At 44.2% G+C, this 25,467-nt stretch overlaps 1 protein-coding gene across 1 annotated transcript in view; it reads right to left on the bottom strand.

Moving 5' to 3' along the window:
- Nucleotides 1-6,970: 6,970 nt before the first annotated feature.
- LOC116310454 (ubiquitin-conjugating enzyme E2 E2-like) overlaps nucleotides 6,971-25,467 on the bottom strand; it is a 73,389-nt gene continuing 54,892 nt past the window's right edge. The window contains exons 4-6 of the mRNA XM_031727227.2: nucleotides 22,774-22,906; nucleotides 9,898-10,045; nucleotides 6,971-7,705 (exon numbers count right to left, since the gene is read on the bottom strand). Coding sequence (XP_031583087.1) covers nucleotides 7,608-7,705; nucleotides 9,898-10,045; nucleotides 22,774-22,906 — 379 coding nt within the window. The 3' untranslated portion in view covers nucleotides 6,971-7,607. The remainder of the gene's footprint in view (nucleotides 7,706-9,897; nucleotides 10,046-22,773; nucleotides 22,907-25,467) is intronic.

Here is a 25,467-nt window from a genome sequence, read left to right as displayed (position 1 = left end):
TTTTTATAGTAAAAAAAAATACTACTAGGATTTTAAGTTCTTTGTGTGATTTCAGATCAGTAATACTAATGCAGTATGTCAGTGAAAAAAACAACTAAATTCAGTTGAGCTGAAAAGAATGATCCCAAACAAGGCAAGAGGAAAAAATAAAATGAAACAATTTGAGGGTGAAATACAAACGTAAACTCAAAAGGAGTCAAAATGGGCAGTTGTAATTCAGACCTCAGTGGGTTAATCCAACAAATCATGAAAAATTAGGTTTAAATTTTTGTTCATGACAGTGCAGATTTCTGACATTTTGTGATTGATTTCTAACAAAAAACAGTGTGAAACTTAGACTTGTGTTTGTAAATGAACCGCCCCATGTTGTGTACCTTTCTGGGTTTTATACTTATTGGGCTACATATTTATTTATTATACAGGCTATACAGTACATAACATCAAAACTGTTTTATGTAACTAAAGTGTGTAATTATGTGGGCTACAGACAATAATTAAGTTATAGACTATATTTATATGAAAAACGTGTATACTTACTGCATTTGAATCATTTTAACCATATGTAACCACCTGCATATGTGTTTGGGAAAAAAAGGCTTTGATTTTGCCACCCCATTTGATTTCTTTGCCACCCTCATGCCACCCTAAGAAAATTTCTCTAGATCCGCCCCTGCATGCAGTCATAACAGAAGCTGTTTAACATTCATTTGAAAAGAAAGCCATTACCTGTCCATGAACCAGTTTATCACTGGAGCCAGCGACGCCCTGCCGCCATGCCGTAGCACGCGTCTCCACTGTCATGCAGCACATTTTGTGTTATTATCCACACGTGGATGTTCCACATTTGGATTAGTTATGTACTAACAGAAATGATGTAAGAACCCAAGCACACCTTACTACTGTGTAGTAATAAAACCTGTCTACTGTTAATGTTCAGCCTGAGAATGGCTGGATTGAGTTCATTTAAAGGACAGTACATGGCTCCTGTCAGCTGACAACAACACTATGGGCTTCACCAAAATTGAGAAGACTGGAAAAATGTTGCCTGGAATGATCAGTATGCAGATGGTAACACATCAAACCCACTACTAGGTCTACTAGTACTGTGTGAAAAGCATTTTTAAGATGAATTTGAAGATGTTTATACTCAAAATATTAAGACTTTTAAGACAACAACAGCATAAATGAACCATACTGCATCGTTTTCTCCACCTGTAGCATCACTCTAAAATATCACAAGACTTTCTCTTTTTAAATCCTGAAATGATCATCTTGAGCACTTAAACAAAAACATCCTGGGTCTTCAGGGATCTGTAGAATTGCACGTTAAGACTGTAATTAGTTTGTGGTCACTTGAGTAACTGCAAATGATCTTCTTCTGGCTGCTCCTTTCAGCGGTCGCCGATCCCGTCTTCATCCCATCTGTCACTCCTGCCTCGCACCTCACCCCCTCTCGCCCTCCTCGTACATCCTGTCCTCACAGACTGCTCTGCCACTCCGGACTTCCTCACACAGCTCCACAGTTCTTCTCTTGGATCCCTGACGTCTGTAGTCCTGTTTCTCTGGATGAAGCCTGACTGCTGCTCACTGATCGTCACCTCTCGTCTTGACCCAGCTTCAGTAATTCTCTCCCACAGCTTCATGGTTGTGGTTTGCCAGCTGCACATCACCCTTGTTCTTGAAAATCAGCACAAATACAGTTTTTCTCCGTTCTGCAGGCATCCTCTCACTCCCCGAGACTGTGGGTAGAAAACTCCACTCTGTCTGTCCTAGACATCCCCGTACCTGCACAGGCGTGTCACCTGAACCAACCACACTTTCACTGTCGATGCTCTTCATAGCTGCCCTCACTTCCTCCTTGCTAATACTCTGCACATCCTGATTCGCTAATTGTCCTCCATCCATGCTCCACTTCTCATTTTCCACATTCATCGGCTCCTCAGAGTGCTCCTTCCACCTTCTCCACACACGTTTCACTTGTTAGAGCACTTCTGTCTCTATCCACCCTCACCTGCTGCACGTCCTGCCCCAGCTTGCTCTCTCTGCCTATAAATGTATTTGTGAATATTCAGAATGAAAGCTCTAAGAAGAGATTCAACATCAGGTCCCCTCTACTAAAACTGTGGCATGTAGTGTTTGTGTTGTTCAGCATGATGATCACCTGCTTGGCTTATTGCCTCCAACATGCTACGCATCCATAGTAATCTTATTTGGAGTCTAGGCTCTTATTTATTCAAAGAACAACTTTGGCCTTTCACTTCTATTGATCACCTACATTTCACTGCGTGTGTGTGTGTGTGTGTGTGTGTGTGTGTGTGTGTGTGTGTGTGTGTGTGTAAGCACACCTCTCCTTCACAACATTACATCTGCAGTGTGTGAATAATGGGAGGAGGTGGCAAAAAGATCAGCTTGCTGCTTTTTAAAAATACATCTATATTATTATTATATACTTATAAAGAAGAAACAATGTGTTTTTGACTGTATAAAGTAACCATCACATTGTTCCACACTATTTTTCTTATTTATTTTATTTTGTTTTTATTTTTTCTAATATATCTCCCACTCAGATTTTCTTTTAGTCCACTGTGCTGCTGTAACAAGTGAATTTCCCACAGAAACCAAAAGCAGGGCTAAGCAGGGCCTCCTGCACAAAGCAAAGCTGGATGTAGCTTTGTCATCGACAAGTGTTTGTGTCTGTAGTTTACTGTGACTGCTGCGCCTGTAATTCACTGTAATCCAACCCACTGTTCTCCCAGTAGATTTATTCAGGTTCCTCCAAACACATTCATTTTTATTGTACTTGGTCTATAAAAAGGCATCGTGGGAACTGTTGCAGGTACAAATCACAAAATGTTGGAATCACAAATTCCAACAGTGAATTACAGTAAATCAGTCCTTGTTTTAAAGGTGTCCACAGGTAAATATCTTCACTGCACATGAAAGGTTCTTCTTTGATATGTATGTTGCACAAGATGCTGTCCAACTCCTCATGCTGGAGACCCGTTCTTGGATGTCTGTCACTGTGATGGTTACTGGAGCCTGCTCAGGAAGGCTGCTGTGCTCTGCTCTCAGCTCTGTTAGCCAATGAGCTTTGCTGTTATGTGTTGCATCCTTCTCCCGTATGCTCCGTCTCCAGCCTTGGTGGGGCTATTCTCATGTTGTTCCCCTGACACTGAGAGCACACCTTGGATGGTTTACTTGTGCACACATGTTGTTGAATATCTTGATCTGATCTACACATAAATATCTTGTTGTGTTCTCTGTAAGTTATTATCTTTGTGAGAGATTTTAAAACATCTCACATTTCATAGCTGTGGAGACAGATGAGGGATGTTTGATAGTTAAAGGATGGATTTTGACTAGATTGAAGGTTTTATTGCCTGGCAGCTGTGAAACAAAAGGAGAACACTCCATCACTCTGAGCCATGCTCTGCAGCGTCTATGCAAACCATGGAAACACAAACCACTGATAGCAGGGGGGCAGTCACACTTAGACCTCTAGCTGTGCAAGCCACATTCAGCTTTTCATGTCCTTGTTTAAATCCAGGTAGAGCTTTCACTTCCACAGTACTTTCATGATAACACCTGGCCCATAACGTCCACCCCTAAGACCTCAGCATTAATCACGACATCACCTGCATGCACAGCAGTCACTCTTGAGTATGTGAGTTCATGAGGGCTGTAAGTAGTATGAATGCAAAGAAGGTGTCCCACTCAGACTCATTGTTAGCAGCATAAACTCAGCCACTTACAACATTGCGAAACACCTTGCTACCATCCTAGCACCACTTGTAGGGGACACCCCACACCACATCAAGAACTCCACCGACTTCACCAACAAGATCCAGAAACTTACCCTGGGTCCAGATGAAACCATGGTGTCCTTTGATGTAGTCTCTCTCTTCACTTGCATACCCACCACGGAGGCAGTGGAGACTGTCAGAAAACGACTACAAGAAGACAGCTCCTTGGAAGACAGGACCAACTTCACACCCGATCAGATCTGCACACTGTTAGACCTCTGCCTTACCACAACATACTTCAAATACAACGAAGGCTTCTACAGACAAAAACATGGCTGTGCCATGGGCTCCCCGGTGTCACCTATTGTAGCCAACCTTTACATGGAGGAAGTGGAAAGAAGGGCTCTTGGCTCGTTTAAAGGGAGAGTACCCAGCCACTGGTACAGATATGTAGATGACACCTGGGTCAAAATCAAAACACACATTAACGCTCACATTAACGCCGTGGATAAAAACATCAAGTTCACCAGGGAAGACACAAAGGATAACTTTTTTCCCTTTCCTGGACTGCGCTGTGCACATTGAAGAGAATGGGAACCTCAACATTGAAGTTTACCGGAAGCCCACACACACAGACCAGTACCTCCTCTTTGACTCCCACCACCCTCTGGAACACAAACTTGGAGACATTAGGACGCTACACCACCGGGCAGAACATGTTCCCTCTAAGCCTGAGGGGAAAAGAAGGAACACACACATGTAAAGGAAGCACTTAAAACATGCGGTTATCCTAATTGGGCGAAGATGCACAGAAAAGAAGATCAGACACCATGAGGGAGGAACAGAAAGACAGACGCGACAACATTGTCATCCCCTATGTAGCCAGTGTATCAGAGAAACTCAGGAGAGTTTTCTCCAAACACGACATCCCAGTGTACTTCAGACCCAGCAACACACTCAGACAAAAACGGGTTCATCCGAAAGACAAAACTCCTAAACACGAACTTAACAATGTGGTGTATGCTGTACAGTGCAGCAAGGAATTCAATTCAATTCAATTCAATTTTATTTATATAGCGCCAAATCACTACAGCAGTCACCTCAAGGCGCTTTATTGTGCACAATACAATAATACATACAGAGAAAAACCCAACAATCATATGACCCCCTATGAGCAAGCACTTTGGCAACAGTGGGAAGGAAAAACTCCCTTTTAACAGGAAGAAACCTCCGGCAGAACCAGGCTCAGGGAGGGGCGGGGCCATCTGCTGCGACCGGTTGGGGTGAGAGAAGGAAGACAGGATAAAGACATGCTGTGGAAGAGAGACAGAGATTAATAACAGATATGATTCGATGCAGAGAGGTCTATTAACACATAGTGAGTGAGAAAGGTGACTGGAAAGGAAAAACTCAATGCATCATGGGAATCCCCATGATGCATTGAATGCCTCATGCCCAGAGGCTTGAATGCCCAGACCTCTACATTGGAGAGACCAAACAGCCACTTCACAAACGCATGGCACAGCATAGAAGAGCCACCTCCATGGGACAAGACTCAGCGGTCGATCTCCATCTAAAGGACAAAGGTCACTCTTTCGAGGATGCCAATGTTCACATTTTGGACAGAGATGACAGATGGTTTGAAAGAGGAGCAAAGGAAGCCATCTGGTGGTGGCTTACGACACCAACTGTCTGCCATCTATAATCCGGTTTTGAGATCCCTTCCCAGACGCCTTAACGCCCACTCACACCCTGGGCCATCAGACCTCAGGAAATCACATGATAGGGTGGGGCTAGGTTTCGCAATGAGCTCACCTGAAACCCTGGCTGATTGTGACCTACACCTGTTTTCACACCTTGGCTCATGTGATTAGGTAGAGGATCATCAGGGGGTCTTTTGTCCCTCTTGGGGGGAAACTCCCACAGGGCTTAAATCTGGGAGTCTCCACCATTTCACCCTAGAACTGAAGAAGCTTCTTACTGAAGAAGCTTCTCGGATGAGAGGTGAAACGTCTTCAAACAACTCAAAGAAGTCCAGACGCTTTTTCTTCAAAGCTCCTTGGACTACATAGGACACTCGTGGAAAGTGTAAACAAAGGGCTGAAAATATCTTGCAGAGATGATTTGACAGCAGCTATGAACCTCAAAGGTGGTTAAGTTGTGTTTAAAACAAAATGCTTTTCAGGATTTGTGCTCACAGCTGCAGACTGAGGAAATATGATTTTAGAAGTAATCAAGCTAGAAGCTACGGTCAGGATAGGAGCTCTCTGAGAGGACTTTAAAATCTTTATCAACACATTTCAAGGACACGAGGAAGTAAAATAGTGTCATGACAAACAGGTCAACATTGCAAATAATAAAAGTGCAACGGTCTGATGTACTACTAAAGATTTGTTTTGTTTTTAACTCTGAATTATGACAAATGCATGAGGAAGTCCATTGTTTTCATCTTGAGTCAGCTTAGTCTTAGAGGAGGACTGAAGAGGGAGCCCAGACGTCACTGACCCGACATGTGGTGGTCAGAGCATCTTCCAAACATGTCACTGGGAACAATAAGAAAAGAAAGCTCACCCTGGACTACAGAGTCTAAAAGTAAATGTGTCAGCATGCAGGATGGATTTATTGTTAATGTTTGAAAAGTAAACCGCGTCTGCACAAACTTAGATGAGGACATTCCACTTTAAGTATTTAGCCGTGCTTTTTGCTCTGGAGTTAATTTGTTGGTGATGAACGCCTGCAGGCATAGTTCAGGGCTAAGGAGGTACTGCCACCTCGTTCACTTGATTCTGAAACCAAACGGCTCGCAGACAGAACATCAGTGACCAGCAGCACTGAGGGACGCAGGTCCTTGCCATAAGGACTGAACGTGCACTCTCAGTCACGACGCTTTGTGTTGTCGAACTCTGTTTTTTGTCTAACAGCACAAAGAGGAAGTAAGACACACTGTTACATAAGTGTACAGCTGTGACTGACTGGGGAACAAGCGAGTCTGTACTGCGTGACCGAGTAGAATGAATCCACGTTACTACAAGTTACTAGAAAGTGACTGTGAAAACACTGCATCAGATGCCACATTAACAATCATGTCTGACCCAGAGGGGAATAACCTCTCACCTTCTAATCATTCAGTCTCTGTGGTGAGCCTCTGACAGCTCATTTCTGACAGGAAGTGGTCACAGCGATGAGCACGCACTGACATCACGCAGTGTTGAATTAAAACAACAGACTGAGAGAAGCTGTGTCACATGACAGCCAGTGTTTTATTGAGTATTCAATGAGTATGTATGTTCTCACAAGGCATTAAGTGTACAGCAAACTAAGCACTATTGTCATACATGATGATGGGCTCACTCCATGCCACAGTTCTGCCTGAACAGAAATATCGGGACTAGATGTCCACTACATGAACACATATCCTGATGCCATGCACTAATATTGACCATGAGCTGGAAAAAACACAAACAAAATGAAATGCACTCACTCAGTATGAACATTTTTACATCACATGAAACGGGAGGAAATCATCACGCACGCTTTTAGATAAAGAGAATGACACGGGTGGCAACAATGTTATAAACAATGCAACAAGAATAAGAACAACAACATCAACAGAACAATAACAGTATTAAAGCTTTTCATGACCATATCAACATTCAGTGTATTGGAAAATACAATCCCAATAGACTCTTTGTATAAAAAAGAAGCTTTTCAAGTCAGCATGGAACAAATAACAGTTCGTATCTCGGGGGTCGGGGAGGGTGGATGACAGGGGCGGGTGTGCTTCCATAGATTCCAGAAGAGAGGAGGTGTGTGTGTGTGTGTTGGTTGGGGTAGGAGCTGGGGTCCTTTAGAAGTGGAGCTGCTCTATGTGGCGTAGCGCTTGGTCCACTGTTTGGCTATCCTGTCGTGCTCGGCTCTGTTGGTCAGGTACTGTGTGGCGATGCTTCCAACCAGAGGGTCAGCTGGAATACAAGAACAAACAGCAGACATGTTTAACCACATGTTGGCTGTCACATGCTGAAAAGTGCTGTTGACAGACAGCTCTGATACGGCAGATGTGACGTTTCTCGCAGTCTAAATGAATTCTCTGAAACTCATAATATAAAAGACACAGCCAGGCTTTAGGCACGCTCGTCAATACCGCTGTGGAAGAGCAAAACTATATGTGACAGTCTGATGAGTGGTTGGTCAGCTGCCTTGCTATCGTGTATTTATTCAGTGTGGGGGAAGGGCTCTGACCAGGTCTCAGCCAAAATTCCTTTTAGAAAACCTTCAGGCGGGAATTACACCACAACTTTTTAGGTAACACTTCCTCCTGTCACATTGTTAGTGTGCTGTATGCAAAAACGTTTGATGCGCTGTGTATTAGGACATCCTGAATAGGTACAATAGATCTGTGGAAGGTCTTTGGACGGTCAGGTAAGTCAAAATAAACTGGAACATTCTAACAGAAAAACAGGGGGTTGAATCACCAGATATTAGAACTGGTCTTAAAAAGCCTGTATCAGTCAGCTGCTTTACTGGAAACGTCAGACTCTCTGGTGGAAGTGAGATATTACTGGGGCACAGATGGGTCATCTGTGTGAGTGGTATACATTTATTAGGACATGTTTACACACACAGACATAAGGTGCTGTCTAACAGCTGATTACCTGGCCTGTGGTACCACCGCCTCATCAAAAACCTCGGCTCATTGGAAGGGAGAGAAATGTTATTACAAGCACTGGAAACTCAAACACGTGGAGCTCAGTCTTTCCTGTAGTCTGATGTCAAGCTTGTATCACATGATCTGATGCAACAGCACAGTAAATCAGCTGTGATCATGGCGGCCTCCAGCTGTAGTCCTGTGCCTACCTATCTTTTGATAAACGGCACATGCATGACTGTTGATTGTGTTGCTGGTTACTCTCTCAGCAAAGTGACAGAGCAGAGAAGAACTCATTCAGGCCTCACAAGCACTCTGCTCAAATTCACAACGTCTCTGGACAGGCTGGCTGAACACCAAACCAGGAGCCGCTCTGCACACAGTGACGGGGGGGTTTAACCGGTTTAGTGCCAGACTTACCAACGTGTTAGTTACTAACCGCTGGTATTTACAAAGACAGCAGAGCAACAAGACTTTGCATCTGAGATTTTTGCATTTCTCGAAATAGAAGGAGGAAAAGATTCAAATGAACCAAGCAAACTGAGCCACAGTTCACTGCTAATTGTACTCATAATTAATGCCAAAAAAAGCAACCCAACCGACACAGGGGCAGTTACTGCTGCATGGAGGAAAAGAATGGGACATTTGTGTGTTTATGTGGAAAACAAGACATTATAGAATCCACGCTGAGGCAAAATATGTGAGGTCTGTCCATAATGCCTTTGTTTTCCAGAATATCAGACATTTTCAAGAACTGTGGGGTGGAGTACAGAGATGGGCTCGTAGGTCAGTCCGGAGTATCTTCCTTGTGCTTCAAATGATCCAGATCTGTTGATGATGACCATGCTTACATCTTATTTCCATGGAACGTGACACTGGATCAAAACCAACCCTACAATCAGAGCAGTGCTACAGTCATGCCCCCGTCAGCGCCTATAATGAAGATGATTGATTGATGTGCATTTGGAATGAACTGAAGACGCCCTTCTCCATAGCCCAGCAAAGGTCGAAGCGTGGCAGTATGTAAGAGAAGAGGAATGATGACCGTGACTCTGGACCCGACCCTGATGATCATCCAGGAACAGGGAATTTTAATAGCAGCCATTTCTATTTTAATGATTTGAATGGTTGAAGATGCTTTTCTTCTGATCTCTGCACACAGATTAAAATTAGACTACTATTCTGAAACTACACTTTTACTTTCAGGACCATGGACAGTGTGCACAGCTTTCACCGTGATCTTATGAACTTTTAACCGTCTATCACACACACACACACACACACAAACAGGCACGCACACACACAGGCGCACACACACACACACAGGCACGCACACACAATCATTGTTTTCATCACTACAGCTGCCTGTCTGTTCTCTTGGGATGCTGCTGCTGCAAACACATCTTAAGCCTCACAGTAAAGTACATGATTTATGCACATCAGTCAGCCTGTCACAGCTAAATTACATACATGACAGCATCTGTGTGTGTGTGTGTGTGTGTCTCTCACCTGGGTTGCAGTCAGTGAGCAGGGAGCAGATGGACAGTAGGACCTTGGAGATGGTGAGGGCAGGACTCCAGTTGTCCTTCAGGATGTCCAGGCAGATCACGCCCTGACTGTTGATGTTGCAGTGGTAGATCCTCGTACGGAACGTCACCTGATTGATTAAGACAGTTTCATTTGATGCTGCGTCACTCTCATAGTTCATCCTGAACTCTGAGCCAATGACACGTTTTAAAAAAGGCTTATTTTAGGCTTCATTTAATTATCAACAACATGTAATGTGATCAAATAAACAAGTGTTCTTTATATTTTGGGACTATGGTGGACTCGAGTCAGGGCAAAAACTCGATGGTACTCGGAGTCTACTGACATGTTCAGCTGAAAGACTGTTCAGTACAATGAAACATCACGTTAGGACATTATGGGAAACATCAGTGGATATCTTGGTGCCTGTCACAGATATCACACTGATCAGAAAGAGATACTTCAGTAGTGTAATAATACATCACATCTCAGTGTTTCCAGGAGAGCTGCTGGTTTCTAACCAGGTGGGGAAACAGAGAGCAAACATAATGATCCCATCACTTCAAGTCTAACTTGTTAACATGCTGTATATTTGATCACATGACTCTCTGATCACATGACCGCAGGTACTTACAGGGGAAGCATGGTGCTGAATTAGCAGCCATGTATGTGTTATTACTACTTGATGGTGACACTTGTTGAGCAGATATCGACCCAGGAGTCAGCGTGGAGGCTGAAATTGTACTGAACCCTCCCTCCTCCTAACTGTAGGTGTTCCTTGCAGCTAATTTTAACCGACTGACTGACTAGTCTAAAACTGAGAAACACTCAGATATCAAGTTAAATTTAAGGACTGTTCAATGGACAATATCAAATCCCACTGTTATAATGATTCATATAAATGCATTACAGTAACTTCCAAAGACACAATGAAGAAAACGAAACAACAAACTTAAACTGATGTTAAATATGATATGAAAACACATTACTACAAAAGATGCTCATGTTTTATTAAAATATGACAAATTAACATCTGAAAAACAAAAAGCGTGGCACATTGTGCCGTTCTCCACCTAACCCAGGAGGAGACCACCTCAGCTGGCTCTTTTCGAGGAGTAGCAGATCTAACTCTGAACTCCTCACCCTGACTCTGAGGGAGAGGACGGCCACTCTTCACAGAAAGCTCATTTCTGCCGCTATTTCTTTTCCATTCAGAATAACTAACAACATAACAGGCCCAATAAAACAGGCCTACGATAACAGACTTGTACCGTTTTTCTGCAGCTCCGTCTGTTAGCACATGCCTCCTGACATTTAGGACATGACAAGTTAAATCAGTGAAACACTTGTCAGATTAAACAACCAGCACAGGCTGACAGCGCTTTTCATATCCTGTCTATGTGGGTCTGCCTGCATCAACACTGAAGTAAAGAGATTCCAGTGCTCAGCACAAAGACCACTGCATCATTAAGGGGTGACCTTTGACCTCTGTGCGTCTTTAGAAAGGAGGCTGATGAGCTGTAGCTTGCCCTTGTTCATGTCACCTTTCCTCCATTCAGAGAAATAAACCCTCCTCCTGTTATGAAGGGAACACCAGCTGAAGATAAACAGATTCATTTATCTGTCTCTGTTTAACCGTCAGCAGTGGTGCAGTGCCAGATACAATGTTGGGAACATTTAAGAGGACTTCATTCATAGACTATAAATATGCATTATATTATCTTAAACAGTATGAATGTTAAAAAACTTTAAATGTTATCATCACACATCTGGCTAAGCAGTCTGAGTGCTGTGGGGAAAAAGCTATCAGGCATTTGAGTGCTCCTTGGTGTGATGAGTGTGACCGAGCTATGTGAGGGCTGACTGTCTACAGTGCAGGTGTCGAGGCCCAGACTTTCTCAGCAGCTCTCACTGTCCTGTCAGTCTGTGTTTGTAATCTGCGGTGCTGTTTCCAAACCAGGAAGAGATACGGTAGGTGAGATTATTTTCAGTGGCACTTCTGTAAAATATGCTCATAGCTGGGACGGGAGGTCCACCTCCATCAGCCAGATGACGGAGAGGTCGGTTAGCTCATCTGTACTCTTTGCTGCAGCAAGAGTCCTGACAGGGACTAGAAAGAGAGAGCAGATTTCTCCTGTTTTGGCTTCCCTTCATTGGCTTCCTGTTAAATCCAGAATTCAAAATCCTGCTCCTCACATACAAGGTCTTAAATAATCAGGCCCCATCTTATCTTAATGACCTTGTAGTACCATATCACCCTATTAGAGCACTTCGCTCTCACACTGCAGGGCTACTTGTTGTTCCTAGAGTATTTAAAAGTAGAATGGGAGGCAGAGCCTTCAGTTTTCAGGCCCCTCTTCTGTGGAACCAGCTTCCAGTTTGGATTCAGGAGACAGACACTATCTCTACTTTCAAGATTAGGCTTCAAACTTTCCTTTTTGTTAAAGCATATAGTTAGGGCTGGACCAGGTGACCCTGAATCCTCCCTTAGTTATGCTGCAATAGACGTAGACTGCCGGGGATTCCCATGATGCATTGAGTTTGAGAGTACAGATGAGCTAACCGACCTCTCCGTCATCTGGCTGATGGAGGTGGACCTCCCGTCCCAGCTATGAGTATATTTTACAGAAGTGCCACTGAAAATAATCTCACCTACCGTATCTCTTCCTGGTTTGGAAACAGCACCGCAGATTACAAACACAGACTGACAGGACAGTGAGAGCTGCTGAGAAAGTCTGGGCCTCGACACCTGCACTGTAGACAGTCAGCCCTCACATAGCTCAGTCACACTCATCACACCAAGGAGCACTCAAATGCCTGATAGCTTTTTCCCCACAGCACTCAGACTGCTTAGCCAGATGTGTGATGATAACATTTAAAGTTTTGAGGAGCAGGATTTTGAATTCAATTCTGGATTTAACAGGAAGCCAAAACAGGAGAAATCTGCTCTCTCTTTCTAGTCCCTGTCAGGACTCTTGCTGCAGCATTTTGGATTAACTGAAGACTTTTCAGGGAGTTTTTAGGACATCCTGATAATAATGAATTACAGTAGTCCAGCCTGGAAGTAATAAATGCATGAACTAGTTTTTCAGCATCACTCTGAGACAGGATATTTCTAATTTTAGAGATGTTGCACAAATGGAAGAAAGCAGTCTTACATATTTGTTTAATATGTGCATTGAAGGACATGTCCTGGTCAAAAATGACTCCAAGGTTCCTCACAGTGTTACTGGAGGCCAAGGTAATGCCATCCAGAGTAAGAATCTGCTTAGATACCATATTTCTAAGATTTTCAGGGCCGAGTACAATAACCTCAGTTTGATCTGAATTAAGAAGCAGAAAGTTAGCGGCCATCCAGGTCTTTATGTCTTTAAGACATTCCTGCAGTTTAACTAATTGGTGTGTGTTACCTGGCTTCATGGACAGATAGAGCTGGGTGTCATCTGCATAGCAGTGAAAATTTATGCTATGTCTTCTAATGATACTGCCTAAGGGAAGCATGTATAATGTAAACAGAATTGGTCCTAGCACTGAACCCTGTGGAACTCCATAATTGACCTTAGTGTGTGAAGAGGACTCTCCATTTACATGTACAAATTGGAGTCTATTAGATAGATATGATACAAACCACTGCAGTGCAGTACCTGTAATACCTACAGCATGTTCTAATCGCTCTAATAGGATATTATGGTCAACAGTATCGAACGCAGCACTGAGGTCTAGCAGGACAAGCACAGAGATGAGTCCACTGTCAGAGGCCATAAGAAGATCATTTGTAACCTTCACTAAAGCTGTTTCTGTGCTGTGATGAGCTCTGAAACCTGACTGAAACTCTTCAAATAAGCCATTCCTCTGCAGATGATCTGTTAGCTGTTTGACAACTACTCTTTCAAGGATTTTTGATATGAAAGGAAGGTTGGAGATTGGCCTATAATTAGCTAAGACAGCTGGGTCTAGAGATGCTTTTTAAGTAAAGGTTTAACTACAGCCACCTTGAAGGCCTGTGGTACATAGCCGATTATTAGAGATAGGTTGATCATATTTAAGATCGAAGAATTAATTAATGGCAGGACTTCTTTGAGCAGTTTTGTAGGAATGGGGTCTAAAAGACACGTTGATGGTTTGGAGGAATTAATTATTGAAGTTAACTCAGAAAGATCAATTGGAGAAAAAGAGTCTAACTTAACATCGATGGTACTAAAAGTAGCTGTAGATAATATTACATCTGTGGGATGATTATTGGTCATTTTTTCTCTGATGAGTAAAATGTTATTTGTGAAGAAGTTCATGAAGTCATTACTAGTTAACGTTAAAGGGATTGTTGGCTCAGTAGAGCTCTGACTGTTTGTCAGCCTGGCTACAGTGCTGAAGAGAAACCTGGGGTTGTTCTTATTGTCTTCAATCAGTGACGAATAGTAAGATGTTCTGGCTTTGCGGAGGGCTTTCTTATAAAGCAGCAAACTATTTCTCCAGGCTAAATGATGATCCTCTAAATTTGTGACACGCCATTTCCTCTCCAGCTTACGAGTTATCTGCTTTAGGCTACGTGTTTGAGAATTATACCACGGAGTCAGGTACTTCTGATTTGAAGCCTTAGTTTTCACAGGAGCTACAGTATCCAGAGTCGTACGTAGTGAGGAGGTAAAATTATTAACAAGATAATCGACCTCTGTTGGAGTAGCGTTCAGATAGCTGCTCTGCTCTATGTTGGTACAGGGCATTGAAGATGATAACAGTGGGTGGATTATATTCTTAAACTTAGTTACAGCACTTTCAGAAAGACATCTACTTTGATAAAGTCTACTCTCCACTGCTGTGTAATCAATTATTGTAAATGTAAATGTTATCAGGAAATGATCAGACAGCAGAGGGTTTTCAGGAAACACTGTTAAATGTTCAGTTTCTATGCCATATGTTAAAACAAGATCTAGAGTGTGATTAAAGTGGTGGTGGTGGGTTCTTTTACATTTTGGGAGAAGCCAATTGAGTCTAATAACAGATTAAATGCCATGTTGAGGCTGTCATTTTAGCATCTACATGGATGTTAAAATCACCCACAATAATGATTTTATCTGAGCTGAGCACTAAATCAGATAAAAGTCTGAGAAATCAGAGAGAAACTCTGTGTAAGGCCCAGGTGGACGATAGATGATAACAAGTAAGACTGGTTTCTGAGTTTTACAGCTGGGGTGGACAAGGCTAAGCATCAGGCTTTCAAATGAATTAAAAGTCTGTCTTGGTCTTTCGTTAATTAATAGGCTGGTGTGAAAATTGCTGCCACACCGCCCCCTCGGCCTGTGCTTCGAGGTTTCTGGTAGTTAGAATGACTCGGGGGTGTTGATTCATTTAAACTAACATACTCATCCTGCTGCAACCAGGTTTCTGTAAGGCAGAGTAAATCGATTTGTTGATCAATTATTAAGTCATGTACTAACAGAGACTTGGAGGAGAGCGACCTAATATTTAATAATCCACATTTCACTGTTTTACTCTTTGGTTCAGATGTGGATACTGTATTGTTCTTTCTTTGTGATTTTTATGTTTAAGTTGTTTATTGCTGGTTTTTAGTTTGTTTTTGTCTGTTTGGGAGCTGACACAGTCTCAATGGAGATGGGTTTTTGGGGGTAGCAGGAGGAGAGAAGCTGCAGAGAGGCCTGTAAGACTGCAACTCTGCTTCCTGGTCCCAACTCTGGATAGTCATATTTTGGGGGTTTAATAAATTGGTCCATATTTCTAGAAATGAGAGCTGCTCCATCCAAAGTGGGATGGATGCCGTCTCTCCTAACAAGACCAGGTTTCCTCCAGAAGGTTTGCCAATTATCTATGAAGCCCACATCGTTTCTGGGACACCACTCAGACAGCCAGCAATTTAAGGAGAACATGCGGCTAAACATGTCACTCCTGGTCTGATTGGGGAGGGGACCAGAGAAAACTACAGAGTCCCACATTGTTTTGGCAAAGTTACACACCGATTCAATATTGATTTTAGTGACCTCCGATTGGCGTAACCGGGTGTCATTACTGCCGACGTGAATTATGATCTTACTGTATTTACGTTTACCCTTAGCCAGCAGTTTTAAATTTCCTTCAATGTCGCCTGCTCTGGCCCCTGGAAGACAATTGACTATGGTTGCCGGTGTCTCTAGCTTCACATGTCTGAGAACAGAATCACCAATTACCAGAGTTTGACCCCAGCGGGTGTGTCGCCGAGTGGGGAAAAAAGCAGTTGAACACATGAACAGGTTGGTGGTGTACCTGGGGCTTCTGTTTAGGACTATGCTTCCTCCTCACCGTCACCCAGCCGCCCTCTTTCCCCAGCTGCTTGGGGTCTGCCGGGGAACAGCTAGCGGGGCCTATGCTATCTTCGGCTGCACCAGCTACAGGGGCCTGGCTAGCTACGGGTGAATGAAGGGTGCGAAGCTGAGTCTCCAATTCAGTAATCCTGGCCTCCAGAGCTGCAAATATACTACATTTATTACAGGTATCATTACTGCTAAAGGAGGCCGAGGAGTAGCTAAACATCTGACACAATGAGCAGGAAAGTGCAGGAGGGACAGGTGAAGTAGCCATGGTGCTAACGAGTCGGCTACGAGCTAAGCTAAGCTAACGAAACAGTAAAGAGACAGTGAGTGAATACTTTGGCTATAAATTAGGCAGTGAGTACACAGAAAGGGTGATTCAGATGAAGGACGTTAAGATTATACTATGAAGAGGGGATGTATCAAAAGATTTAAATTAAATTGCTAAGCAGAAAAGCTACTCAGAAACACCACTGTGTTTGAGCAGGAACAGGAAGTGATACTCTAACGCAGAGCGAGCGAACACCAAGTGACCTCTCTGCACTGAATCATCCTTGTTATTAATCTCTGTCTCTCTTCCACAGCATGTCTTTATCCTGTCTTCCTTCTCTCACCCCAACCGGTCGCAGCAGATGGCCCCGCCCCTCCCTGAGTCTGGTTCTGCCGGAGGTTTCTTCCTGTTAAAAGGGAGTTTTTCCTTCCCGCTGTCACCAAAGTGCTTGCTCATAGGGGGTCATATGATTGTTGGGTTTTTCTCTGTATGTATTATTGTGCTATCTACTGTACAATATAAAGTGCCTTGAGGTGACTGCTGTAGTGATTTGGTGCTATACAAATAAAATAAAATTGAATCTGTCTGAACTCCCGAGAACTCGTGCTGTGAATCCTTTCTGCCAGAGCGCTGCAGATAGGTGACGTCAGATGCTGAAGTCAGTTATAGTCTCAGGCTGTCAGCTGCTCCTTCTCTTTCCTGTAAGCGGACTCGTTGTGGTTGGCTGTAAGACCAACACCTATTTAATTCAATTCAATTCAATTTTATTTATATAGCGCCAAATCACAACAAAAGTCGCCTGAAGGCGCTTTATAGGTACAGAGAAAAACCCAACAATCATATGACCCCCTATGAGCAAGCACTTTGACGACAGTGGGAAGGAAAAACTCAATGCATCATGGGAACTCAATGCATCATGGGATGTGATGCATCCTGTGTGTGACGTGACTGGTGATGTCACATGTCAGTAATGTGAGCAGAAGGGGCTCGGTGCATACCGTGTATTTTAGCAACATTATCTATCCTGAGTGCACGTGTCAGGCTCCAAGCCCAGCAGCCACGACATATTTCAGGGTGAGATGAAATCAATGAGCAGGATTCTGGCTGAAGCCTTCTTGTTTCTCTACGTGAGTCAGAGTGAAACAGGGTGGAAACCTCGGCTGAATGGTTTGTTCTGAACAGCAGCGGGCCCAGCTTGGTTGGGAAGCATGAGCTGATGTGGTTGAAGCCTCTCAAAGCATTTCATGTTACAGAAGCTGCGCTTCGCGACTCAGGAGGAGGTATTCAGGTGGCACTTTTAAAGCAGGCTGGCACTCTGCTTTGGCTGAGAGTCCATGAAGATATCTGTCAGCTGTTCTTCAGTCTGTTGGCACGCAGCCTGGGATGTGATCTGGACCCATGTTGCAGAAACCCTCCTCATGCTGTCTGCAGTCACATCCAATACCTGGCAGGCTGGATGCAGTGATAGTTGTTTGCAACCTCTAACCTGTCCACTGTTCAGTGCCTAAAGTCTTTGCGATAAATGCCTCATGTCCTTGGTGAATTCATTGGACAACTGTTTTTAGGTTGTTCTTTGCTTCAGTGTCACCAGCTCTGAATGCAGCGTCACAAATCCTCTACAAGAAGCCGACCTCCCGGTTAGCCGAGGTTTATTTCTGGAATGCAGCCTGACAGATTTAGCAAATCGGTGCATTTGTTTATAAATCCCATCACGAATATTCCTCTAGGTCTGCCGTCTCTTTGAAACGCTCCACTGTGTGCACTCAAAGCAGCCCTGTACACACAGAAGCCTCCTGTGGCTGCAATCTCATGTCTTTGGTGGCTCTCATCTTCCTCCGAGCCTGTAAGCTGGCTTCAGCAGAACAGTCAGATGATCAATGTGAGGTAAGGGAGCTGCAGTATATGCATTTTTTATGTTTGAACGTACATGAGCCAGTGTATGAGTCCCTCTTGTTGTGCATGTAACAAATGGAAATGAGGTAAAAAAAAAAGAAGACCTGGGGTAGCTGTAGCTCAGGTGGTGTTTGATCCCTGGCTCCTCCAGTCTGCACGCATAATATCCTTGGACACTGACCCTGAGCTGCTCTCCGAGGCATCGATCGCATGAATGTATAGGAAAAAGTTCTCGTATGACTGGATGAATGCGCCGAGTTGTATAAAATGCTTTGAGTGCTCAGGTAGAGTATAAAAGAATTATATAATTTACCATTTAGCCAACAGGACTGAGGAAACTGCCAGTCAGCCGGGGTCAGCCCTTAACCTGGCCTTGATGCCTTCTTGTGTCCCTTGTTTATGTCTCCTTCATTCATTCATGCTAGCACATTTTTCTGTGTGAGCTACACTCTGATGGATGTGGTCAGAGAGCAGCTCGGGGTTAGGATCTTGCCCAAGGATATTATGCATGCAGACTGGAAATGAAATCTCAGAAAATGAGATTTATATCATGCAGAGGAAGATCAAGTGTATAGAGAAGTTTAGTTCAAAGCCACGAGTTACTGCAGGGCACAGTGCTCGGGGAATCTCACCTCAGCTGTCACTCATCCAGCTCTGCACTGGGCAGAGCTGGGACCAACATACAAATACTGATGCAGCATCCCTGCAATGCTCAGCCTCTAAAGTATCAGTGTCAGCCTTCTCAACCTAAGTGAGAAGTTTTAGTGAGTGATCCAGTGCAGTGAGCAGCTGTCACATCGCTCGCTGTACGTTGGATGGCAAAGATCACGACCACGATGGAAAAACAAGGTGACAGGAGGCCAAGAGTTAGGGTGGGCTCTGTGTGAGGGCACTTGGAGCTGGTGAGGAACCACACAGGCTCACCTTCTCTTTGGGAGTCATGTCTGACACTGAACAGGAGACCATATATTGAGGCCTGGTCACATGATTCCCAATAACTTGGCTGCTGTAAATTTCAAAACCACAAAACAAAAAGTGATACACACTGGACAGATGGAGCATCAAAATCTGATTACACAAACTGTGAAACAGTGTTTCACAGATGACTTCTGGTAGGAGAGGTTAGGGATGATCTGAATGATTCCCATGCTGGTCTTAACTTCACCACTGCAGCGTCCCTCACACTCGTGACTTTCTATTTCACATAACCATATGAGACATATGGAAATATGAGAGATAGTTTATTTAAAGTCCATCCATGTTACCACAGCCAGCACTGAGCTGAACTAATCATCGGCACATGTTTGGGCAACTGCAGCTGTATACACCAGCAGTGCCTGCAAACCACATGTTTCCACAAAGGCGGGAACGCCACCAATCATGTCTACCATGTGACGCCGTGCTGTCCTTGCACAGTGCACATACAGCTCACCTGCACTGTGCAACACTACAGATACTTTCCCCAGTGCTGCTCCTGACGACTAAGATATTGATACTGCAAATGCAGCAGCCTACTTTATTGTACACTACAGTATGCCAAGAAGAGCAGCTGAAAATATCAGATTTAAGCAGCTGATTAAAGTAACTGACCCTTCCTCCCTGTTCTGTCTGGATAGAGCACAAGTCTGTAAGCAGCTCAGTGTTGAGGATGCAGATTTTCCAACATATACATACTGGAACAAGTCAGAGATTCCAAGATACAGACCCAACAACAAGGAAATTAAAGAGCAAGAATTCAGAACTTGTAACAAAGTTAACAGACTTTGTTATCATGGTGGTCTGTAATGGCCTTGTAACACAAAGTAGATGAAAGAAAATCAAACAAGCTTTGTGAAATTCCACTAAAAATATGACTCTGGACGTTCCTGTGAATGTTCATTTTCCCCACAGGATTAGAGTTTGGCACATGTGAGTACACCCTTAGCAAAGGTTTGCTAAAAACATGCTGTGAATATTTAGTTGAATCCCAACATTTGGTGGTCAAGAACATCCTCAGTGCAAAACATCGTATGCATATTTCCTAACAAGTAGTTTTGGCCTGCTCCTGTCAGCCGCACATGTGCACAGACACTAAACGACCACAGTAAAGCATTAAATATGGCACGGATAGTTTCCTGTTTGTCCTTTGCCTTATCGTTTAAGCACATAAATAGCAGTTAAATATTACTTAGTGAGTATTCCTAGACTCTACTGGAGGGTGGCCGAATGCAGCTGAATGCTAGGGCATGAATATGAGGACAAGACAAGGCGATCAGAAGCACCACATTGCTTTGATACAAACTGTCAGTGTTTGATTTAAACAGGCAAATGCTGCAAAAAGTTTAGATCTCTGTTCCAGGGTTTTGCCCGTTTCTGAGGGTTCTGCCTCTGATGGTGCGTCTCCTCCTCAGCCTGCATAAACGCACAACGTCCTACAGCAGTTTTAGAAACTGCAGTAGGACACACACGGTGGGGGAAAAGCAGCACATCTTGTGGCCGTCTCAGAGGCTGCACTAACTGTAAAGCAGGGTTTCCACCACAAAAGTTGGTGATAAAGACCGAGCCCTGCTGCAGAGTTTAAGGGACCCCGACCTGCAGAGAATATCGTTTCACAGCTGTGTGGCTGCTTCAAACATTACATCCACTCCTGATGGTGTGAGGAAGGACACAGAACCAGAGAGAGAACTGGGTTTGAGATTAGAGATCAGATTTCAAACGTGTGGATGCTTGGTTACAAAAACAACACTACGTCCCTGATGCTTAATCCACTGTGACACAGTGCACCCATGACCAGCTACACTTTCACCAACGTGTCACTGAACTGTTGGTCTGGTGCTCGTTGAGAACATCCCAGTGGATGCTGCGTCTGTTTACTGGAATAAAAACAACCCAAACTTGGAACCAGTTCAGCTTTTGTTGTGACAGCGCAGTGAAAAATCACTTTGAGCACTGATGGTGTGAGCACAGTTTTAGGCAGAGGGTCAAATAGAGGAGAGGAATATTTCAACAGCAGCCCTGTGGTAATGATGAAAGACGGCTCAGCACCCAGTTTAGCTCATGACAGAGGGAGCTACACTTGGAGCTCTGCTACAGACAAAACTGTGCAGAAACAATAACGATTAGACTTCCTGCACCATGGGTCCATCTATTCTTTCCAGCATCGTTTCAGTTCGCTGAAGTTCGCAGCTGTTGGTTTATGCACAGCTCTCTTTAGATCCTGTTGTGAAACCTTGATTCTGCCGTTTTGCAGCCATTCTGCTGTAGGGTTTCTTGGCATCATTGTCCTGCTGCTGTGTGACCCAGTTTAGGTCAAGCCTTTGTAGTCAGACAGGCAGCCTCACATTTGACTTCATACAATGACTTCAGAGTGCCCAAAAACCAAACAACCCCACATCGCCACCACGTTCACCAGCATGTTTGACAGTGAGGCGATTATGCTAAATGCCACGTCTGGTTTGTGCCACTGTGTGTTGGAGCATCTCAGCTGTGGTCTTGTGGTCCACAAGATTTTGAGAAACGTTCCCCTAACAATCCTTTCAAAACAGGCAGTTACGTCTGAGCACTGCATGGTTTGAACTTGCGGTAAGTTTCCTGGGACGCCCACTCCAGTGGCATTGACACACTCCTACATGCTGCTGACTACAAACTGCCAAAGAGGTGGTCACACTCACTAATGATCTAATCCAGTGTGTTTGATTAGCAGCACCAAGCTGCTGCTGACTCTGAATTCTTCTGGCATTGATGAACACACAAACCAAACCTGAACACTCTGATATGCAGCTCCTGGTATTTTGCAGTTTTCCTGAATGCTGCACAGTACGAACTTTGAAATTTACAGTGTTGTTCACGATGTTTCCTCTGTGTTATTCCTGACTGTTGTAAGTGCCAGTTTGTGTGTTTGTATCACAGACTGTCTGACTGTCACTGTGTCCCTGTGTTTCAGTGGTGTGGTTAATCTGCTGTTTTGTTCCCCTCTCTTATCTGATTTTATTGGCACTGTGGGGAAATTGTACGCCATAATTCAGTTTGGGTTCAGTTATTATCTATAAGAGCAGAACATGTGAAATCCCACCAATGAATGTAGTTTGTAATGAAAACTGACTGAGAATAAAATAAATAAAAGAAGCTGTCCTAAAGAATTCAGTCTGACTTCTACTAAAAGCTTTGCATTTAAAGATACACTGACACTTCTTTCATTTGGTCTTTTGAGGATTAGAGACAAAAAGAAATCAGCCATGTGCTCAGTATGAGCATCCTTTGTCCTGGGCTGCAGTCACACGTTGTTTTGTCAACATGCTGAAGGTTAACGAGCCTTAAATGACTCGTTGTTGTTGGACAACAGTGACAGCCAGCTAGGACAACGGTGCCATTGTTCACAGCTCTAGGAGAGGAGCATAGCTGCAGGGCGTCATTCACCTTGGGTGGTTTGAAGGGGTAGTCTGGTGTGAAGGCGATGTCCAGGAAGAACACTCCCCCCTCGTACACGGAGCCTGGAGGGCCCAGGATGGTGGACCTCCATTCATAGATGTTGTCTCCTTTAGGGCCGGCGCTGCACGTACAAAAATAAAGGGGGAGAAAAGAAGAGAATCTTTTTACCGACAGGCGCTAAAAAAGAAGCTCTGTTTGTGTGTTTTCAGTCCCTGCGCCACAACGAGCCAGGAAATGACTGAAGATTATAATTATCAGCTGCACAAAGTTTACAGCTGCTATCTAATAATACAAAACTCAGACCGCTGTCAGTAACAAAGACTGGATCTCAAACCTTTGTGAAACACAGAGTATGATTAATATCATGTGGAGGGCTGATGTCTGTGGCATGTGAATGCAAGCATGAAACACAGCTACAAGCCCACACACACACACACACACACACACACACACACACACACACACACACGTGCACACAGACACACACACACACACGTGCACACACACACACACACACACACACGCACACACACACACACACACACACACACACACACACACACACACAGACACACACACACACACACACACACACACACACACACACACACACACACACACACACACACACACACACACACACACACACACACACACACACACACACACACACACACACACACACACACACACACACACACACACACACACACATAGACACACACACACAGACACACACACAGCTGTGAGAGGAGATGCACTAATCCAATTCCATTTTCTACTGGAATTAGGCCAGATGCTCCTGTCAGTTCTTGTATTACTTTTACTTTCATCATTTACGCAGTGAAAGAAAGCCGTGTGTGAAGCACAGAAGTGTAGGGACAGACTGTGAGCGGAGCTGTTGGTGTGAAACAGCAGGCTGTTATAAAGCGCCAGCTGCTGCAGACCTATTTCTTGTCAGCGTGTGTTTGGACACAGAGAGGAATTATGGAAGCAGGCTGGAGAAAGGATGCCGACATGTTCCTCTGGATGGATAAAAATAGTCTGGCCTGTCGCAGTGTGCCGGGGCCTGGTGGGGGACCCGAGGCCGACACGTCTCTCCACTCTGCGTGAGGCTCTAGCCTGATGTGGCTCAAAGAAATCTATGTTTGTGTGTCAAACAGTTTTTACTGCCAGTGGTTGGATTCATTGTGGTGACAACACTGACAGAGTATTTCAGTCATTTTAAGCCATTTATTTCAGGTTCCAGTATCCACATGCATTTTAAAGAGGGAGCACATTTTCTAGTTAATGACTTGTTGTTCACTGTGACACTGTTCCTGTGTATTACAAACATGCCAGCTGGGAAATCTGGGTCCATTTGTCTTAAAACGTAACACCTGTATGGACGTAATCTGAAACTGGCTAAGGCCTCGGTCACATAGGCCGAGGGTCAGTTAGTGCTAACGTGAGCTTTCCGACGAGGGAAAACAACACACTAGACCAGGTCTACACCAACATCCCAGATGCTTACAAGGCCACCCCCCTGCCTCATCTCGGACTCTCTGATCATCTCTCTGTGTCCCTGATCCCTGCTTATAAACCTCTAATTCAAAGACAAAAGCCATCTGAAAAATCAGTAAGAGTGTGGACCGCGGAAGCCACCACGGCCCTACAAGACTGTTTTGATAATACGAATTGGAGTGTATTTGCAGAAGGATCAGACTTGGAGGGCCACACATCTGCCGTACTCTCATACATCAGCTTCTGTACTGAGAGCGTAACAACAACAAAGACTGTTAAAGTGTTCCCAAACCAGAAGCCATGGCTCAACAGTGAGGTGAGAGCCCTACTAAGAGCACGTGACAGCGCCTTCAAATCAGGAGACCAACAAGTCTACAAAGAGGCACGCCAATCTCTGGTTAAAGGCATAAAAGAAGCCAAGCGCAAATACAAACAGCGCATCGAGGAACACTTTAACACAAAGAACTCCAGAAACATGTGGCAGGGGATCAAGACACTCACTGGCTACAAAGACAGTTGCACACAAACCAACTCCCCAGACATCACCTTACCTGACACCCTAAACCATTTCTTCGCCCGCTTTGACCAAGAAAACAGGGACACCATCACCCATCCTGCCGTTACAGAGAGGACGACGCTCCCATCCAGCTGGAGCAGCACCAGGTCAGAGCCACACTGCGCAGAGTCAACGCGAGAAAGCAGCTGGTCCTGACGGTGTAGCCGGTAGAGTGCTTAAAGCATGTGCAGACCAACTAGCAGAGGTTTTCACCACCATCTTCAACCTCTCACTGCTACAGTCTGTAGTACCATCCTGCCTTAAGTCAGCCACCATCGTTCCAGTGCCCAAGAAGAACACAGTGAGCTGCTTGAATGACTATCGTCCAGTTGCTTTAACACCCATAATTGCCAAATGTTTCAACAGCTCATCATGTCCCACATTAAAGCTGCCATCCCTGCAAACCTCGATCCACACCAGTTTGCATACAGGGCAAACAGGTCGACAGAGGATGCCATAATAACAGCTCTTCACACAGCCCTCACACACCTGGACTGTAGTAACACCTATGTGAGAATGCTGTTTGTGGACTTCAGCTCTGCCTTCAATACAGTTCAACCCCACAAACTGGTTAATAAACTAAGCAACTTAGGACTCAGCAGCTCACTGTGCAGCTGGATACT

Source organism: Oreochromis aureus, linkage group 22, assembly GCF_013358895.1.
Source record: "Oreochromis aureus strain Israel breed Guangdong linkage group 22, ZZ_aureus, whole genome shotgun sequence".
Taxonomy (NCBI): Eukaryota; Metazoa; Chordata; class Actinopteri; order Cichliformes; family Cichlidae; genus Oreochromis; species Oreochromis aureus.
The sequence above is the reverse complement of the archived record's forward strand: the minus strand, read 5'-3'. Positions and strand labels throughout refer to the sequence as shown.